The 20,916-nt window shown below is 48.3% G+C and overlaps 1 protein-coding gene across 3 annotated transcripts in view; it reads right to left on the reverse strand.

The window, feature by feature from the left end:
* PLEKHM2 (pleckstrin homology and RUN domain containing M2) overlaps positions 1–16,596 on the reverse strand; it is a 34,523-nt gene extending 17,927 nt beyond the window's left edge. For 2 of the 3 annotated variants that reach the window (XR_010383968.1, XM_064494035.1), the window contains exon 1: positions 16,454–16,572. Coding sequence is in view for 2 of the 3 variants with exons in the window: in XM_064494035.1 (XP_064350105.1) it covers positions 16,454–16,513 (60 nt within the window). In the remaining variant the exon portion in view is untranslated. Of the gene's footprint in view, positions 1–16,453 lie in introns of all 3 variants that reach the window. The other variant, XM_031464123.2, reaches the window with a different exon arrangement.
* Between the last annotated feature and the right edge of the window lie 4,320 nt (positions 16,597–20,916).

Raw genomic sequence — 20,916 nt, forward strand, 5'->3', positions numbered from 1 at the left:
ATGAACATCCTGAATAGTCATTGGTGTGTACTCTGACGTGCGCTGCCTATTCACAACTCTGCCCGGTCTTTTCCTGGTTGCTTGTCTTTTTTTATTGCTCTGTTGAAGCTCTCTATTAAGGATTTAATCCTGTTTGCTGCCATGTGGGGTGTTTTTGCTTTGTTTTGTTTTTGTCCAGTGTCACTTGTCCTTTAAACTTTGTTTACAGTGCTTTTTTCCCTATTGAGAAAAAAATTTTTAATATAGCCTAATCTGTCAATCTTTTCCTTTGTAGTTTCCCATTTTTTCTGGTCATCTAATATTATAAAGGCACCTTATTCTTCTATAGCTTTAAGACTTCTTTGGTTTCTTTTTAGTTTAGATCTTTATGTATGACATGAAGTAAGGATGAAGCTTTACTATTTTCTGGAATGGATAACCCATTTCCCACATTTATTAGTAGTCCCTTACTAACCTGCAACTTAATATGCCACCTTTCTAGACTATTCTGCTTAACTGGCCCACTGTCTATTCCTGTGCCAGTCCCATACGTTTAAGTATTTTCACTTTATTCAACATTTTGATATGGGCAGAATATGGTCACCCCATCTCCCAACTATTCTTCTTCAAAACTGTTTTGACTATCCTGGCACATTCTTTTACAATAACGTATCATTACAATTCCTTTCTGGACTTGGAGTAGAACTATACTGAGTCCAGAGGTTATCTGGAGGGGAAATGGTATTTTCGCAATACTGAGTCTTCTCACCTAGGAACATGGAATTCTTTTTCCCATTTATGCAGGGATTTTATATATTTGGTAAGTTTTTCAGCTTTCTTTAGATAAGTCTTGCACATTTCAAGGGAGGCTACATACATACACATGGTATTAAGAATTAGGGAACAGTCTGCAACCAGAAAACAATTTCTGCAAAAAAAGAGAGTATAACTTGGTGGTTAAGCACGAGGGGTCTGAGCAGGACACATGGGTCCAAAGACTGGCTCTGCTACAACAGAGTTGAGTACCTTTGGCAAATTACTTAACCCTCTAACCTTTATTTTTTCTCATCTGTAAAATGGGTTACAAAGATTGTTAGAGCTGAGCTGTCCAATACAGTTGCTACATGTGACTATTTGAATTTAATTAACTAATTGAGTTTAATTAAAATTAAACAAAAGTAAAAATTCAGTTCTTGAGCTGCACTAGCCCCACGTCAAGTGCTCAATGACCACATGTGGCTAGTGGCTACTGTACTGGACAGTGCAGATACAGAACACTGCCATCACTGCAGAAATGTCTATTGGACAGTATGGTTTAGGGGATCAGATGATATAAAGCAGGCAAAAAGCTGAGCATAGATCCTGGTCAGCAGCAAGTGCTCAACAAACATTAGCCAAGATTATTAAGAATAATGAACCCACAGGGAAAAAGTTCATTGCAGCATTATTTACAGTGGTCAAGAAATGGAAGCAACCTCAGTGTCTATTGATAGATGAATGAATAAAGAAATGGTATATATATACAATGGAATAGTACTCAGCCATAAGGCAAAGCAAACAAACTTAAGAAAACAGAAAAAGACTCAAAGATACAGAGAACAGCTGGTGGCTGCAGAGGGGAGGGGGGTGGAGGGATGGGCAAAACAGGTGAAGGGGATTAAAAGGTACAAACTTCCATTTACAAAATAAATTCATGGGGATTTAATGTATAGCATAGGGAATATAGGTGATAATATTGCAATGACTTTGTATGGTGACGGTGGTAACTAAACCTACTGTGGTGACCTTTTTTGTAATGAAGAGAAATGCTGAATCACCTGAAATAATATAATAAGTTAATTATATGCCAAATAAATAAATAAACAAAAAGAATAACAGTCTTAGTCAAACCAATGACACAGCCCTTAGCTAAAAGTAAGCTGAAGTGCAAAGAACACTCAGTGATACTCTCCGCTCTCAAGAACTCATACTGCGTTCACGAGCTCACTAGCAGGTGGTTCCAAAGCCTATTCTTTAACCACTCTTTTATTACATCAGGTTGATAAAATTTTTCCATTATCTAGGAGAATAAGATCTGGAATCAATCGACAACCCAGCATACTTTCTCGGAGGAGCAGGAAGAAGAAAGGGAATGTCTCTGAGTCAGTGATGAAGAACTTCAGAAGCTCTGGCAACAGCCTGAGCTCACACTGAGGGGGCTGGTCAGAAAGACAGCTACACAGGTGGACAGCCGGAGTCTCCCTCCACAGCAGAGAGGCAGCCGCTGGAGCCACTCCCCGCATCGCAGGCTCTGGAAGTGGGAGGAGAGCAAAAACCGGGCCTCATCTGAGGGCCTCTGAGCAACCGAATTAATGCAATGAGGACAATGAACAAACATAACTCTGCCTGGAAGCACCATTACCAAAGTTTACTCCAAATCACTCTTCGGTTACACACTAGACCTGCTGGAGTTGCTAATACCAGCTATCATTAGAGCCATCATTTCACTGAGCACTTGTCATGTGCACTAGCAAGGCGGCAGAGTAATTCAGAGCGTGGATTCTGGGGGCAGACAGCTTGGATTTGAATGTGGGCAAGTTCTTTAACCTCTCTAAACTCAGCTTCCTCATCTGCAGCCCTAGAGGTTGTGGTGAGGGTCCGGATAATACTTGCACTGTATTTATCAAAGTGCATAATACCATGAAAACACTTAATAAATGTTAGTGACCATGACGATGATGGTGATGACGCACTCCACACACACTACTTAACCATCACAGCAACCCCATCAAGTAGGTCACAGGGCTAGTGAGTGGCAGAGGCAGATTTAAAATCCAGGTCTTTTCATCTAACGTTGGTTCAAGATCCCTGAATGAATGCTGCGTATAAAATGTTATATTCTGTTCTAATGCATTGTAGGAGAACCCAAGAAGGTGAAATGCGGTCCCCTCTTCTTTAAGTCACAAGAACTAAAAAGCCCATGGTGGATATGAGCCCAGTGCCTCCTGCAGCTCTGCATCTTGGAAGATGGGTGGAGGAGAAGGGCCGGTGTGGCTTCTCTAAGAAATGGCTGCCTGCTCTCTCCATCCCTGTGCCCCAGGCTGGCATCTTCCCGGCAGTGAGGAAGTGGACTGTTTGGTTAACACAAGCCACAGGAGCTCCAGGAGGAGGAGCTTCCCCACTTATGGGAAGAAATCCATCCTGCTGATCAGGTTGCCAAGTGGTTTTGAGTGTTTCCTTTCTGCTTGTGAATATTTGAGGAAAAGGTGAAAAAATTCAGAATTAGCAGGAGTCTAGAGCAGGGATCAGCAAACGATGGTCAGTGGGTCCGCCTCCTATTTTTGTAAATAGAGTTTTTTCAGGACACAGCCACACCCGGTCGGTTTGTGTTATCTAAGGCTGCTCTGCACTGCGATGGCGGGGCTGAGCAGCTGTGCGGAGACTGAACGGCCTGCAGAGCTGAAAATGTTTACTGTCTGGCTCTTTACAGAAGAAGTTTGCTGGCCTCTGGTCTAGAGCCTTGAGCAGAGGTGGCAAAGAATGCACACCTGTCACAGGCTGGGATGTCTCCTACCCAACGCTCAGCTCAGCAGCGGCGAGAAGAGGAGGCTTGAGCCTTAAGGATTAATATATTTCAACAAATATTTGTGGGGAGGGTATAGCTCAGTGGTAGAGAGCATGCCTAGCATGCATGAGGTCCTGGGTTCAATCCCTTGTATCTCCATTAAAAATAAGTAAACAAACAAATAAACCTAATTACCACTCCCTCCAAAAAACCCCAAAACAAAACAAATATTTACTAAGCACATTACATGTATACATTAATGCTATTCTTATACAGAAGTCCTTGCCCTTGTAAAACTTACATTCTGGTGGCAAAGAGTATAATCCAATACATATGTTACAAGGCTGCTATAGCTTCTGTGTGGTGTATGCACAGACTGCGGAAAGCCAAGGTGGAGGCAGAGAGACTGGCTGGGAGGCGATCACCAGTGTGGATGGATAATGGGGGCTTGGAGCTGCCTGCAGTGGTGGAAGCTAGAAAAGGTCGGGTTTAAGATCTATTCTGCAGGTGGTGCCCCAGGGATTTACTGATGGATTAGATGTTGGGCAGGAGAGAAAGGAAGGTGCCCAGGATGATTCTAAGGTTTTTGGTCTGAGCAACTGAATGGCAGTGCCAGATCAGGTAGAGCTCTGCACTGACCATGGTAAGTTCAAAATACCTATCAGATATCTAAGTGGAGATGTCAAGGAGACAGCTGTATAAATGCGTCTGGAGTTCAGAGAGAGGTCAGGGCCACCAGCCTGTGGACAGTATTTAAAGCTGTGGAATTGGATCAGATCACCCTGGGAGTGCAGAAAGAGGAGTATCTGAACACTGAGCCAGGGCACTCCAATGTCAGACCGGGGTCCTCTCCGAATCTGCACAACAGGCCCAGGTCAACCTGAGCAGAGACTCTGGAGGCGGGGCCCAGGAGCCAGAGTTTCTTTTTAATACTCCCCAGACAATTCCAATGCCCAGCCAGGGCTGAGGACCACTGCTGGAGGCTGAGAAGGCACAGCCAGTGAGGCAGGTGGAAAATCGGGCGTGTGTGTTCCAGGAGCCAAGTGAAGACAGTCTGCAAAGGGAGGGAATGATCAGTCCATCAGGGTCATGTTCCCACATAGAGGGCGGGGCTGGGAACCTTGACGAAAGCAATCTGGGGGAGGAGGTAGGGATGAAAGCCTGGCAGCGGTCTGCCACGGAGACTCGGCGCTTGTCTGGGTCCTGTTTCAAGCAAATGAGGCATTTTTAAACTGACATTGATGAGGCAATTAGAACTTGAAAACTCAGTAGATGTTTGATGATACAGGAAAAATTGCTGTTACATTTAAGGTGGAAGGGTGGCATTGGGTTATGTGCAAAGAGAATCCTCGTCGCTGAGCCACACTTACTGAAAAATTTATGAATGTCTGGGATCTGCATTGAAATAATGGAAGGCTAGTGGTAGAGCTGACAAACAGTCCACGAGATGGTAAGAGCCGTGTGTGGGGCGTCAGCACACCTGACTGCCCATTTTTGGTTAGGAGAGAGAAAAGAAGAGGAAGAAGAAGGAAGCAAGGAAGGAGGGAAAAAAGAGGAGCAAACAACTCAGAAAAATCCTTTGACCAGTTTTGCCCAAAGGGTGGCAAGAAAATGGGAGTGAAGTAAAGGAGCCAAGTCCTTGAACAGGAAAGATGGGGTGGGATCCGCTCCCCAGGGGAGAGGTGGCCACAGGCGGGAGCCCAGGTGGGCTGTGTGCTTGATGGTAGAAGATGAAAAAATTCTCACTGGAAGATTTGAAAATAAGCAAGGTCAGCTGAGAATGAAAAGAGAGAATAAAGTTTAAAGTAATTTCTTTTTTTTTAAGCCATGGTTTCTCTAGAGTCCTTTAGCTCAGGCCTGGTCTCAAAGTCGTGTTCCCAGACCACACCCTGGATGGCTAAGCTGCTCTCTGTCCCTGCCCCTGAATCTCCAGGCTCGCTCAGGCACCCGGGCCAGGAAGGGCTGGGATCAGTCCACCCCAGACTCTTGTGGCCAGGAGGCTGGTGCTCCCAACTGGGCATTCTGGGAAGACTGGCCGTCACGGGACTGTGCCAGACCCTGTGGCTGTGGGGACATGTGGGTGGCACACTCCAGCAAGCCAAGAAATGCCTGACTCAGAGCATTTTAATTAGGGTCAGTCCCACTCTCTGCTCTGAGCTGCGACAGCCCGGCCCTCGCTGTCTCGTCTCTCACAGACACATAGCCACAAAACAATTTCTAGTTCTACAGTCGGTACCAAGAAATCCTTCCAGATTGGTCCCTAATAGGTAACTGAAAGGCAGCTGTGAAAGATGATAAATGGCTGATTGAAAATAAGACAGTTGCAGGTGCCCCCCTTTCCTTCTCCCTGGTCAGTCAAGGCCAAAGAGGCCGTGATGCTGCCCAGCAAACAGATGCGGGATCTGGAATCTCACTCTGCTAAGTTACTCACAGGCTGCACTTGGGGGAGGGCCATGGGGGGGGGTCCCCACTCCTATGTTTACAGAGCAGGATAAAAATCCCTGCCCCAACAATGGCAGGAGAGTCTGCAAGGCTGGCAGACCCAGACCTGTCAGATGCGTTGTGTGAACTGCCCGATCACCGCGGGGCTCGCTGCTGGGCCTGCTCCTTCCTGCTCGGCACACAGAGGGCACAGACTTCTAACACAGGAGACTCTCCCGCTGCCCGGGGAGGAGGTCGCCAGGCAACAGCAGCCACCCTGTTGGCTCCAGGGAGACCAGATGTGTTTAGAGGACAGAATGTTTAGAACAGCCTCCTCAGTCCAGGTCTAGGAAGGAGAAATCCAGAAGCAGAAGAGACCTCCACTGAAGGGAAGGTGGACTGACTCCTGACCTCCAAGTGCCTCTTTTACAAATTAAATCAATGATGGCCCCAGTCATATGAGCTCAACTCAAACTCAGAGCCACCCTGAGCTGCAGGACCCGCCGGACAACTCGTCTCTGGCTGCCTCTCATTGCTGCACCTGCAGATGCACCAAGGGCGAGGGAGGAGTCAGCCGGAAGTGAGAGAGCTCTGTTGGCCCTGCCAGTGGTCCTCACAGACACCCACCCTTCTCTCCGAGGTAGACTCTCCGAGGACAGGCAGAGGTCCAGCTGTGTGACACCATTTATTGCCTTCGGGGCCAAGATGTCCCCAGACCTGGAAGCCTGGATGCCCCCAGGAAGAGGGACCCTAGCAGGGCTCGTCCAGGGCAGAGATGGCTGGAGAAGGGGTGGTATGGCCACCAAAACAATTTCCCCGCCCTGATCCTGCACCAGCAGTGTGTGCTGGCCTCAGGCACAGCCTCTCAAGAATTTGAAGAGAAGGCCAGTGCTCATCATCCAACCCCTCAAAGATAAATGTAAACAAATAAAGAAATACACAAATAAGGCAGGCAGGCTGAGGTCTTCTCAGTCTCAGAAAAGCTTCTTAAAAACAATAATGCCTGTTTTACACCATCCAAGGAACAGAAAGCCACTGCCAACAGCATTTCTGGAGAGACTCTCCATTGGAATTGAAAATAAGGCTGGGTGCTGGCCAGGATGAAGAATTTCAGAATCTAAGGGCAGAAGAACCCTGAGAAATCCCCTGATTACAAAACAGAGTTTCCTGGAGCCTCTCATTCAGGAGGGTGGGGGCAGGGAGAATCAGAGTGAGCAAGAGAGAGGCTATTGGTGAATGGACCTTTAACTACTAAATGCGCTGAAAATCAGAAAAAGAATCACTCAGCCAGAACCCTCATCCTGCAGGCAGGGAGACTGGGGCCAGGGAGGTGAAGATGCTTCCCGCACCTCCTGGCTTTGTCCAGCGGTCCTTCTGCATCCAGGTGTGTTCAGACACCACAGAGGTAGCGATTCCTGGAGCCCCTTCTGCTTCCACCTGCCCTGGGCACGAGGGGCACCTGCTGTGACCATCTGGGAAGTGCTCATCCCAGCGTCTTGCTGAGGCGGGTAGAGCAGTGGGGCTCTTGGGCCATTCCCAGGGTCCTGTTGATTGGAAGCTGGGAGGACAGTGTCAGGAGTGTCCCAGACACTTTGTTCTAGACAACATGAGAGTGTCAACAGAGGCTTCCGCCCACTGGTATCCACTGCTCCACCAGCCCCAGCAACTGCAATGCTTCTGACTCATTCTCCTAATTTAAAAATCCCTAACCTGAGATCCCACCCCACCTTAGCCTGGAGAATAGTTACAGCAGGTTACAGGGCGACAGACCTCAGACATCACCCCCGCACAGGAACCAGAGATCCTGTGCTTCGGAAATGACGAGCCTGACTTCTCAGTGGGCACGAAAAACACTGTCCTTCAGCCAACGTCCCTGCTTGGGAGGGGCTTGAGCCCAGTCTGGGTGGCATCCCGGAACTGACTGGCAGCCCCGCACAGAGGTCGCCATAAAGGGTATACTGTTTGTGTATCGTGGGTCTGCCCTGTTCCTTAAGCAAGTTGAATGAAATCAATGCTTCTTAACCATTCATTTGCCATTAAACACATCCAATTATACAGCTTTCTTTCTCACTTTCCAATCACTGCTCATTAGCCCCTTTGCTGGAGTTGGCAGGCTCTCGGCTTTATTGGCTGCTCTGTTGAAAGATATGTGGGGGTGGAGGGGAAGCGGAAAAAAGCAGGCACTTGAATTACCCATGGATTTCATTTCTTTGTGCTTTCCTTGGGGGCGTTGGAACAATGATAGCAGGAAGGGACTGGCCTAACTGGACACAGATCTCTTGGGTAATTTGACAGAATATGGTTTCCAAAAGCAGTTAAAGGCTCCTCCCTCCTGGCAGGGAGTGCCCCAACCCCAAGGAACTACGGTTGTTCTGTCTCTGAACTCAGCACAGGGTTGACCTCTGATGCAGGACCAAGGACTCCTTTCTGAGTGGAGGGGAAAATGGTCAGAGGCTCTCCCAGGAGGTTCCTAGACAAACATTAGAGGCCTTGGAACCAACCAACGGCCTAAAAGAACATGACGCACATGATTCTAGTCCGCACTCAAACCGCAATGGAAGCCGGAGCTGGCAGAAACCCTGCTGCTTTCTGAGCTCACATCCAGTGCTGTGTGTGGCATCGGCTGGGGGAGGAAGGGAGTTTTTCAAAGCCTCTTTTCAATCAGTCTTTCAAAGCCCAGGAGCCTTTGCTGGTTCTGTGTTCATCTTTCACTTCCCTTTTCCTCTGCTGTACCTGCAACATGACCTCATGAATACTTCCCCTACCCAGACAATCATATCGTTGCTAAGGAAAATGGTCATCGAGTCACTGTCTAAATCATGACCTTAGGTTCGGAGGGCACCCTTGCCTCTTTCTAAGCCCTGTGTAATACGGTCAGAGACTTTGGAGATGTAAATACAGGGTTAGGAAGCATGCCAGGAACTCCATGGATTATAAATTCATAACGGTTATCAAAGGACATTAGGGAGGGCACACACCTGAGCTACTGTGATCTGTTCAGTGTCTGTCTCCCCTTCTAGAGTGTAAGCCCCGAAGGGGCCGGGGCTTGGTGGGCCCTGTCCACTGCTGATTCCCAGTGACCAGAAGACTGCTTAGCACAACGGAGTCACTCAACAAATATTTGTTAAATGAACAGGTGGATTTATAGAGGACTGGCCCACAAGATTGACCTTGTAGGGGACCTTGTGGGGATTGACCTTGCAGGGATGGATTATCTTTTATAATTTCAAGACAGGCATGATGGAGATGGAAAAGGCTCAGAGAAATAAAAAGAGCAAGAGCCAGAAGTATGGTTCAAGTCCAGCTCTGCCCCTTTTGAACATTATACTCTTGGGCAAGTTACTTCTCTAAACCTCACGTCCCTCATATATTAAATAGGGGTCATGATCTATCCTGCAGGTCTGTTGTGAGCCTGACTGAGGAAACGTGTGTAAACAGCAGGTGCTGAATGCACTAACAGAAGGATGGCTCTGGTATCATGATCACTCCGCTTCCCATCAGTGTGTCTAGACGCTTCATGCCTCAGTAGTCTGCAACACCAAAAATAAAGAACTGAGGGTGAAACCGTGAACTGAGGCTGATTACTCACAAAAATTGAGTTTGGCGACTTCTGTGGGTTTCAAATCTGTTAGTCCTTTCCTTGTTCTTACATGTTACTGGGATTCTTAGAATCTTTTGGTTCCAACTATTAAGTAAAGTTATTCAGGGAGGAGGGGAGACTATAGGAAACGAGTATTTCCTCCTTATGTATTTCTATAATGTTTGTAAATACTCAGAAGCAAAAGGAAAAAAAGATGAATTACAAATACATAAGACAGGAGAATGTCTGTGTGGCGGGGCCAGCTGCTCTGCTAGGAAGACAGAGAAGCTCTCAGCACCCTGGGTGGTTACAATAACCAACAAGTCAATGACCTAACTTTCAGCTCCAGCCGAATGGGCTCTCCCAGAAATTGTCCTTATTCTCCTGCCTCAAACAGAAGTTTGAGGACGTCCACACAGTAAGCAAGCAGCAATGAGGGGGAGGAGAGGGCTGGAAAGGAACATTCACCCAAACCAGCCAGCCCTGCTGCCTGGTGTAGACCCCGAGGAGAACAGCTCTGGGCCCAGAGTGGCTCACTCCACCTCCCTGCACTGCGGGGTCCCAGGTCGCAGGCTGAGAAGTCTGCTCCATCAGCAGTGAGGTCACCCGGGAGAGCTTTTTATGTTAAGGGGGGAAAGGCCCACTGCTGTCCTTGGAGGTGAGGGCACCCCAGCCTCAGCGGCACCTGACTCTTCTCCCCGCGGTGGTGATTTCTGACAGCCAAGATGAGCGCTGAACACTCGAGGGGGGAGAATGACCCACCCAGGAACCCCGGCCCCTGCCATCGCATCCTCCTCCTCTCACGTTGCTCGTGTCCCGAATACCGGCTCCTTTCTTTCCACACTGGAACACGTCTTGCCCACTCCAGCCCTCACTCAACATTTGCTTTCAGACCTGTCATTTTTGTCTGTTAGCAGTAGGCTTTCAATTTTGAGGGGAATTTCTTTTCACAATGGGCTCCAGCTGGATAAGTTTTGAGGGGGAGCCCTAGGAATCGCCACTGCTCCATCTGACACTCTGGAGTGTCAGCTGTGACTATAGAAAGATGGCCGGAGCCCCTCCAACTGAACAGGGGCCTGCCGCTGCTGGATGGAGACCTGTTTCTGCCTGGCCCAGGGTGCTCTGTGATGGGGCAGAAAGGATCACAATATCACGAGGCTGCAAACAGAGCCCTAATGTTGGAGAAACATCTTGTAAAAGGAGAACTATATTAAAACTGAATGGGGGAAGGTATAGCTCAAATGATAGAGGGCGTGCTTAGCATGCAGGAGATCCTGGGTTCAATCTCCAGTACCTCCTCTAAAAATAAATAAACCAAACTACCTCCTTCCCTACCCCAGCCCCGCAAAAAAAAAAACAAACAACAAAAAGACTGAATAGGCGGGGCTCAGAAAAAGTAGTTCCCACTTCACCAGCATCTCATGCTGGGCCTGGGTGGGGCACTCATGGGGTCAGGTGCTCTTATATGGTTCCCCCCCGGGCCTCTTGGCGCCCCACATCCCGGACCAGGTAGCCTCTGCTCTGTGAAAGGAGAAAGGGGCACAGAAATAGCTCCTGCCGACATCAAGACACGGGGCCTGGGAGTGGGACAAGGAGAGCCCCCCAGCCCTCAGCACTTCGGTTTATAAAGTGTGTGTATTTATTATTTTCTTGAGATCTTTGCCCGGGTGACTGGGGTCATTAGGGATTTTCAGAACGCTTAAGATTTTAAAACTCTTAAGAGTTTCTCCATGAAGCCAAGAGAACAAAACTATTGATTGAAACCAAATGGTCGATGTGATCCCCACATATCTTTAACTACCGGGCCCTCTCTGGGAATGAGCTGCCCTAGCTCATTTTTAATGTTCTGGCAGATCTAACCTCTCTGGAGGAGTGGAATAGTGGCAGAAAAGTCCACCCGCCGAGCCAGCCTCTCCAGCTGCACTGACAGGCGAGGCTGGACAGCTGCAGCTCCCAAACCAGCAGACCCCGACTGGGGACCCCCGCCTGGGGACCCCCGCCCAACGCAGGGCGTGCGGTGGGGACCTGGGTTGTCCTCTGTGAGAGAAGGCTGTCACAACCTGACCTGGGAACATTCCCTGAAGGATGGTGACTTTACTCAAATCCATTTATTTGTCCCGTTTAAGGGGATCCAAATTGGGGCTGAGGAGATGGAGGACAGGCCCACCTACTATTTATTTTAAATACTTCTGAGCTACTTGCGTATTCTTTAAAACAACTACTCATTTTCTTAGACCAACGTCTCACTCTCTTATCCGAGTCAGTGTCCCTTGCTGGAAGCAAGGCCATCCACCTCTTTAGATGGGTCTTCCCTGACCACCTCGCCGGCAGCAAACTCCCAGCCAGCCCACAGGATCCTACCTGAAGCCCTCAGGACTCATCACAACCTCCGTGTCTTTGTATTGGTTTGTCTGCTAACTGCTGGCTCTCTCCTCCTAGTGGAATATCCACTCCAGAGATCTTATCTGCCTTGCCCACTACAACCCTTTCAGGGTCTAGGGCAGTGGGGACATAAGGTAGGTGATTAGTAAATGTTTTTGAAAAACAAGATGCGTGGGCATATGGGGTATTTACGAGTGTCCGTATTTATTCCACAAGCTTGACACAGTGCAAAAACCCAGTTACAATAGAGATTTTGTTAACTATGGGACCAGCCACCACACCAGTTTCTCTGAAAGCATCCCTAGCCTCTGGTGGGGAGGACTTTTGTGTGTGCAAATACAAAGTAGCTCCAGGCCAGATCCAGCCTGCTGCCTGTTTACATAAGCAAAGGTTTACTGGTATAGAGACACGCTCGTATGTGCGTGGATTGTCCGTGGTTGCTTCTGAGCTGTAAGAGCAGAACTGGAGAGTTTCGACAAAGACCACATGGGCGGAAAACATCTACCATCTGACCTTTGAAGAAAAAGTCTGACAAACCCTGAGCTTGAAGAAACAGAGAAGTGTAGAGTTAAGACTTTGAAAACCGCCCAAGAGAAAACCACGGGCTTCACACAGACTCCCGCAAGGACCAAGGTAGCTAAAATCTTCTTCAGGCTTTGTTATGCATGAGATATTGTGCTCAGTGCTTTGAGTCTATTATCTCCTGTAATTTAATTCTGGTTACAACTGTGAGTAGGGTCTAACTGCTGAGGTCAATTGAGGTCCAGTGATTTGCCAGGGTCAACACGGTCAGTGACAAACCCCAAATTCCAGGCCAGAGCCGGGTCTGTGCACCTCTGAAGCCTGCACTTGTGTCTCCCAAGCTGTAAAGCTTCCATGGGGGGCACTATCAGCCACACCTAGCAGAACCCCCAGCACTCTTGAGGCTGGTCTGTCTCCTCGCTGTCCTCGGAAGTCTCCACTGCCCTGGGGGTGTTTAAGGCTGTTCGTTCCATCTTAAATGCCTCCTTCTCTTTCTCTGAATTCTACCGATTTGTTAAGACTCAGTTAAGCCCACCTTCTCTAAGGGCTCTTCCTTGCCCTGGTGATTTAATTCTTCCTCCAACCAATATATGAATTGTTGGAGGGGAGAGGTTGCCTTCTACAGCACAGAGGCTTTGCTCATACTGCAAGCGTACACAACAGACACGCTCCTCAAAATCAAAACTCATGAAAACCACTGCCTTCCCGCCAGTAGGGGAGATGTTATTTAGTAGAAACACATGCCAATTTAAAATGCCAACACTCTCTTTGGCTTGGATGTCTCTCGTCACCTATTAACAAATCAGCAACCACAAGCTTTATTATCTGCACCTGGGATGTTTCCGACACTCATTCCTTTTCCAGAACAGATGGAACTGGCTTTTCATTATTATCATTTCCATTTAACTGTGCTAACTATTACCCCTCCGATTCTCTCTAACCCCCAGGAATCCTGCCTTCATTGCACAACCAGGTTCCCTGGATCAGCTGCTGCACCTCTCTGGTGTTACAGCACGTTCAGCATCACAAAGTCTAGGTCTGAAAATAGCTGAACTCTGTGACGGTGCTGAGGGAGAGTGGTTGCACTCGGGGGTACAGTTTCCGGGAGGGGAACAAGGGGGTGCTTCTGGGATCATGGCTGTGTTCATTTCTCACTCTGGGTACTGGATGTGCGGCTGTGCTCACTTTGTGAGAGTTCATTCAACTGTATACTTGGGAAGGTCGGTACATTCTATTTTCTGTAGGTATATTCTATTTCAATAAAGAATTCTAATCTAACACTGTAAATCAACTATACTTCAAGAAGAAAAAAATTTCTAAAATATTCTTTGCAAACATTGCTGATAACATGGATCTTTTTATGCAGAAATCCACATCTCATTTTCTTCATGCAACATCCTTATAAAAGGATCAGTTTGACCATTTATTAGTAGTAGGATGGAAGAAGAAGGTGAAGGAACTCTCACAAATTTCAGTGAGACTGGTATTCAAGGATAAACCTGACCCCAAGACTGCTGGCCCTCAAAGCCTACTACTGTAGCCCAGCTAACTGACTCCTATTGGAAGCAGATACTCTGATTTGGAAAACGAAATGCCCTTCATGATGTGAAAATCATAAAACAAACAGTTCTCTGAAACACAATATACAAAGGAGGTGGCTGATGAGTCCAAATGGTATATAACAACATTTAGGTGGTGAGGCCTTAAGCCATCTTCAGACCTTGTAAAAGTGAAGAATCGGCTCTACCACAAACAAACAGAAAAAGTGATCACTTACTCAACAGACCCAATGTTTGTGTCCTCCCCAGATTCGTATGTTGAAATCCTAACCCCCCTACCCCCACCAATGTGATGACATTAGGAGGTGGGGCCTTTGGGAGGTAATTAGATCATGAGGGTGCTGTCCTTGTGAATGGGATTAGTGCCCTTATAAAAGAGACCCAGGAGAGCTCCCTCACCCCCTTCTCCCATGTGAGGACACAGGGAGAAGTCAGCAGTCTGCAGCCTGGAAGAAGGGCCTCACCAGAACCCAACCATGCTGGGAGTCAATGTTTTCAGCATTCCAGCCTTCAGAACTGTGACGAATTTATATTGTTTACAAGCCACCCAGCCTATGATGGTTTGTTACAGCAGCCCAAACAGACTAAGACAACTTATTAAGATTTGGTCAAGCATCATGCTGAACACTCTACATACATACTCTCATTAAATCTTCACAACAACCCTAATTTCATCCCTGCTTTACAGAAAAGAAAACTGAGGCATGGAGAGTAAGGAATCTATTCAAGGTTACAGGGTTATTCATTGGCAGGGCAGGGATGCAACCCAGGCAGCCAAACTCCAGGATCCATGTTCTTAACCACAATGCTAGTCATGCCTTTGGTTGTGATGCACCCAGGGATGGGTTTCTAGTTTCTAGCACGTGACTTATATCTTCTGGCATACATTACAGCTCAATAAAACATGCTGTCCAAATGCATACAATGATAAGAGTCTCGTCAAGCACATCCAACTCCTTCATCAATTGCAGCCTGATTTACAGAGTGGATCGCTGCCCTCAAAAGACCCGTGCTTACACACATGACAGAGTACCCATATCTACTCCCTTTCTACTCAGACTTTCCCCATTTACTTATACATTGGAATCCAAAGACAAAATGCATTGCCCACCTGAAGCCATAATCAGCCCAGATCAGATTAGAAATGTCAGCAGTCTTCCTTTCTCTTCCATTACCAAAGATGTATTGCTTTTAAATGAAGTATTTACTCATCCTACACTCCTTGAGTAAGCAAAAACAATACACCATTGCATTAGCAAAGCTCAGGAAAACTAAATAAACAGAACTTTTGCCGCATGTCCACAATGTCATTTTTAGTTGTGCTTTTAGAGAAACGTTTTAGTAAAAGCATTTTGAATCTACTTTTCTTTCTTAAGCCACACTAATCTTTATGAAAGGTAAAACTGCTTACCTATCTTGCTTTTGAGGAATTTAAGTGGGGGGGGGGGGGAGACACGATTATTGACATACAATGGTTGATTTAATCAATTCTCTTCATTTTGGTTTGTTGAGTTAAATTAATCTGATGAACCTCCCACCAACCCCAGTTTCTGAGACTATTAGGTGAACCAGGAATTCAAATTGGGAAAACAATCCAACAGTATTCCTCACATGACTGTCACTTCTGGTTTGGTTTTAAGTGAATGTGAATACCTTCTGGCACGGGACCCTTTCTCAGAGAAGCTGATTTCCTCATACATACAGTTACATACCCTTACAGGTTATATTTTTTCTCTACCTGGAATTGGGGCACTGATTTCTACTGCTGGGAGCCCCACACATTGTGGTGTCACCAAGTCGCAGGTCACTGTCCAAAATGCAATCCCCAGGTACTTTAGAGTCTCAATCAAAGTTCTGAAATAAGTCTCTTCAAAACCGCCATCCTTGGACAAGATTATTCAAGGAACTTCCCAGGGCCAAAAGCAATGTCAGTCAGAACTGAGAAGGCTGGAAGCTGCTTATCACAGGCCCTCATCCTGACTGTCAACTCCCGGAGATGCAAGCACAGGGGAGATCCAGGATGCAGTGATGCCGCCCAGGGATGCGCTGCATGCTCTGCAGGGGAGCTTTTCTGCTGCTCCCCTCAGAGTGGCGGGGGTTTGGGGGGCAATGGTTTATCCTGGCAGGTGGCGGCCCCTCTAAGTGACGCAGGGCCCCGGGGCCTGGCTTGTGGAAGCTCCCAGGATGCTGACCTCAACTTTGTTCTTTAAAAATAGCTTGGAGGCAGCGGCACTCACGTGAGCCGCCCCGCTTCCCCTCCATCGGCCCGGGGTTCCCGGCGGCTCCTGGTCCCCGGGGTCGCGAAGGGCAAGGGCGGTGTCCCGAGACCCGGCGACAGGAGGGACCCCCCCGGCCCGGGAGAGCAACCCTGGGGAGGGAGTGGGTGCTGGATGAGGTCAGGGGGTCGGGCTGGGCCGGCCGGTTGGGCTCGAGGCCCGGGCCGGGGGGTGGGCAGGACGGGCTCACCTTCTTCACCGACAGCGAGATGTTCTCCAGGATCCGGTCCTTCACCTCCCGTGGCTCCATGGCGCCGCCGCCGCCGCCGCCGCCCCGCCGCCGCCGCTTCCCGCGCCGGGGCCCCGGGGCCGCCGCCAACCGCTGCCGCCGGCCGTGCGGGGGCTCCGTCGTGCCGGCCGCGGGGCCCGGCGCCCGCCGCCCGGCCCTCGCCTCGCCCGGCCCCTCGCTCCGCCGCGGCCCGGCGGCTCCGGAGCGCGGCCGGCGGGGAAGGAGGCCGCGGGGCTCTGCGCGGCGGCGGCGGCGGCGGCGGCGGCGGCGGCGGCAGGAACTGATGTCAGGCGGGGCGGCGCCAAGGCCGGCGGTCGGGCTGGGATGCCGCGCGGCGCCGCGCCCGCGGAGCCGGGGCCCCGAGGCCCCTCTCGGGCCCAGACCCCCTCAGCCCACAGACCCGGGTCCCTCGGCCCTTCTCGGAGACCCTGGAGCCCGCCTGCGCCCGGGGATCCCGGAGGCCCCCTCAGACCCCGGGAATCTGGAGACCCCGCCCCTGCCAGCTGCAGACCCCCTTGGCCCAGACTCCACCTGTAGCCCCCTCTTCCTTAGCCCCGAGACCCCTCAATGCTCAGACCCCGGCTCTCAGCCCAGAGACCCAGCCTAGAGACCCCACCCTCGCCGCCCAGTCCTAAACTTTCAGGCCACTTCAGCTCCTTGGTGCCCCTCCCCATCTCCAAAACACGCCCTCTTCGCTTCCCCTTCGGTTCCGAAGCCGCCGCCAACTCACCCTCATCCCACTTCTTCAGCTGGTCCACATACCTCGAGGGCCCCATTGCCTCCGCCCAGAAACCCACAGAACAATTCCCCTTATCCCCCAACACTGCCCTCCCCAATTCACCATGTTTTGAAGCCTACCTGGCTCACTTACTCATTAGGTCCCCAAATAATTATATTCCTGATACATACATTAGTTCCTCCTTTTAATTCTTTTTTTAATGTCAATATATTGTCATTGTATTTTTTTCCTTCTTTTTTAAAGTTGAGATATAGTTGACGTATAACATTATATTAGTTTCGACATAGTGATTCGACATACGTGTATATTGTGAAATGATTGTCACCCTTTTTATTCTCAAGATACCCCAATTCGCAGCTGCAGCTCCCCTGTTTTCTTTCTTCTCTGCTCAGGCTACCCCTCCCTTAGCCTCCCAGACCTAGTCACCCCAGCATGGATCTGAAACAGTGATCGAGCAGATTATCCTAGATGGATCCCACCCTGTACACATCAAGAAGTTACCTCCCCATCCCTCAGTTTCCCCAGGAGAGACCAAAGACGGTAGTAGCTATTTTTTGTTTTTATGTGACTGGATAAGGGGCAAAATTATGTGTCAGGAAAAGGAGAACAACTACTACAGAAACATGGCTGCATTCTCTTCCCACCCCAGGACCGAAGCCGATGACCAATAATGGTAAGCGCTGAATACCAACTGTGAGTTGAACTAACTTACATACATTCGTCTCGTGCATCCTCAAACAACAGTTCTTGTACAGATGAAAAAAAAAATGAGGGATAAGGGTAATTTGCCTAAAATCATATAGCAAATAGTGGAGCCCAGAAACCATGTGTACCCTTTTCTGGGCCAAGGATGCCTTTACCTTTCTTCATAATATTCTAGGAGGTGACTCTATAGGGGCGTGGTCTAACTCTTCAGGGAAAGAAGCAAAATCTCTAAAACCAGGGTATTTTCTTAATAGTACTGAGTTCAGGAAAACAGGGGATAACTGCCTCTGTGGAGCCAGAAAGAGGGCAGAATGACAGGTGGGCATTGAGGCTGCAGTCATTGGACAGGTAGAGAAAAGGTTGATCACAGAGGACACACTACTTTGAAAGAGGAAAGAAATAGCCTAGTGTCCAAAGGTGTTTGTGACAAGCAGGAGGAAAGCCGGCTTGAATGACCAGTCTAATAGCTTTGGAGCACTCCCTTCCCACTCCACCCAGAGCAGGGTGCCTACAGGCCCCATCTTGTCTGATGCAACTCCAGCTGTTGAGAATCCATTCAGCCCAAGGTGGAATGAACTAGCTTCACGATTCCTCCCTGCTGTTAATAGCAAACCATTATCTGGGCAGCATCTTCTGTTGGGCACCACCTTCCAATAAATGGCTACCTGTGATTTGGGCACATGATAGCTTCAACAGGTGTTATTATCACTTGGCTGTATACCTGTGATTCAAGAAGGTGGTGGCATTTCTGCCATATTGTTTCTATCTTTACGCATTGGGCAATGGTCAGGTCCAACTTTTTAAACATTCAGGAGGAATTTACAGTCTCAGTGCCGACCAAATTCCCAAAGTTTGCATAGGTATGTGAGTGGGTGGGAGAAGTGAGGGACATTTTAGTCTTGAAAGACTTCTTGCAGGGAATGGGAGGGGGCCCAGTGTATGTGTTCATGTGCCGATAATTGCCCCTTGATCAGAGCTCAAATATAGAATCCATCCTTGCCTTTTAAAAACATGGCAAAGAAAAAAGAAAAAAAAAAAAACAAAAAACAAGGTGCCTATTAATCCTGTTATTGGGAGTCTTTTAAGCTCAAAATTGAAACGTATTCATTTATTGCACAAGACTTTGCTGATCACGTGGAAAATGCATGAGACTCTGAGGCATCAAGAGTCAAAAGCCTCGACTGAGTCACTGTAGGGCCTTAGGCAAATCTGTCTTCATTTCCAAATCAGTGACTCAGGAAATTTTTTTTTTTTAATACTGTCCTCACCTAAGTCTCTTAGTGCTGACCTCCCTCCGATAAGGGAAGAAGTTGGGAAGGCAAGCAAGATCATGGAGATACCACGGACCTGGCCCACCCAGTGTCTCCTTTACTTTTCTTTCTAAAAATGTGTACTGCCTCAAGAGGAAAAAAATTGGGGGAAAAAAAAAAACTCTGACAGCTTCTTCCTGCCACATCCTTAAGAGGTAATTGGACAAGACTGTTAAAAAAAAAAAAAAAAAGAAGAAAAAAAAAGTGGAGGTCAGTTCCTTCCTTCCCCCCAACTTGAGGCAAATATAGTACATTTCCAGAGGAGGGAGTAATTATTTCCTTGGCCATCAGGCTTGTGAAGCTGATCTCCATCTGAGAAGGGGAGACAGGAGGGGCTGATGGTATGTAACAGCAGTGGTCCAGGTTCCCACACCTTCACCCTGGCACCTGCAAGTGCAGACTCAGTGCAGCCCTAGGCCTGGGTAAACCAAAACAAGGCAGCGCTAATCAGGTGATCTTATTTTAAAATGTTGAACGTCTAGTTCTTTCCTCGTTCCTGGCCAGTCAGCAATATGGGTTGGTGAAACTGGGATACCTTTCAATCTCCCCACGTAAAAGCCTCAGCTTCCTGTCATAGCATTTGGAGTGACGTCCATCCTCTTCTCTGGCCTCCAAGGCCACAGCACATCTGATTCAGCCTCTCTCCCTGACTCATCACCTAATCTGTCCACTGGTGTGTGCCAGCACCCCTAAAACCTTCTGTTTCTCAAACAAGCTAGTGTGTGTGCCTCTGAGGGCCTTTGCTGGGAAAGCTCTTCCCCAGTGTGACAGAGGCCTCTAGCTGTTCACCAGAATCTGTTCTCTCCACAGGGACAGACAGCACTGTAGCCAGGCAGTGCCAGACTGTATTCCCCAGCCTCCTTTGCAGTGGGCATGGCTGTGTTATCAGGTGCTCTCCAATGGAATGTGAACAGAAATACAGCCGTCCACTTCTGGGCTGCAGTAGCTGAGCCTGCATGCTGGTTCTTCTCCCCCCAGACAGGATGAAGCAAAGGGGATGTCAGACTTACAAGATGTGAAGAGCCTGGTTTCCTGAATACTGCCTGGAGGAGAGCTGCCTACCAACCAGGAACACTTGTCTTGGGCCAAAAACATAGGCAAGATGAAGACTTTGTAATAAATTATTGAAATTTTTGGCTTCTTTGTTCCCTCAGCCTAGCCCGACATAACACATCCGGAAGCCTCGCCTGGCAGGACCCTTCTTGTCAGCTGGGTCTCTGTTTAAACAGTAGCTTCTCAGGAAACCTTCCTCCTTGATTGCTCCACATCCCATAGCCTCTAATCCCTGTGCCACGCGAACCTACTAAATTTTCATTGTAGAATGCATTCCTACCTGCATTTTCTTGTCTGTTGTCACTCTTCAGAGAGACTGCTAGCATGGAAGCTCTGTGAGAATCTGCACCTTTGCTCAGTTCATGCAAAGCTGTATTCACAGCACCAGTTCAGTGTCTGGCACGTGATACCCAGTGTTTACTGAATATCTTCAGTGTTTATTGAAATTAACAATTTTGTTTTTAAAAAGTTTTGTACAAAAAAATACTGTCAAAATTTCCTAAAAAAAACTTTCAACACAGTAGTGTGTTTTCATGTACTGAATATATTAGCACAGGGTCAAAAATGTTGAAGACAGAAACAAAATACAAATTTGTGAAATGTTTGCCTCTGATGAC

Source organism: Camelus dromedarius, chromosome 14, assembly GCF_036321535.1.
Source record: "Camelus dromedarius isolate mCamDro1 chromosome 14, mCamDro1.pat, whole genome shotgun sequence".
NCBI lineage: Eukaryota > Metazoa > Chordata > Mammalia > Artiodactyla > Camelidae > Camelus > Camelus dromedarius.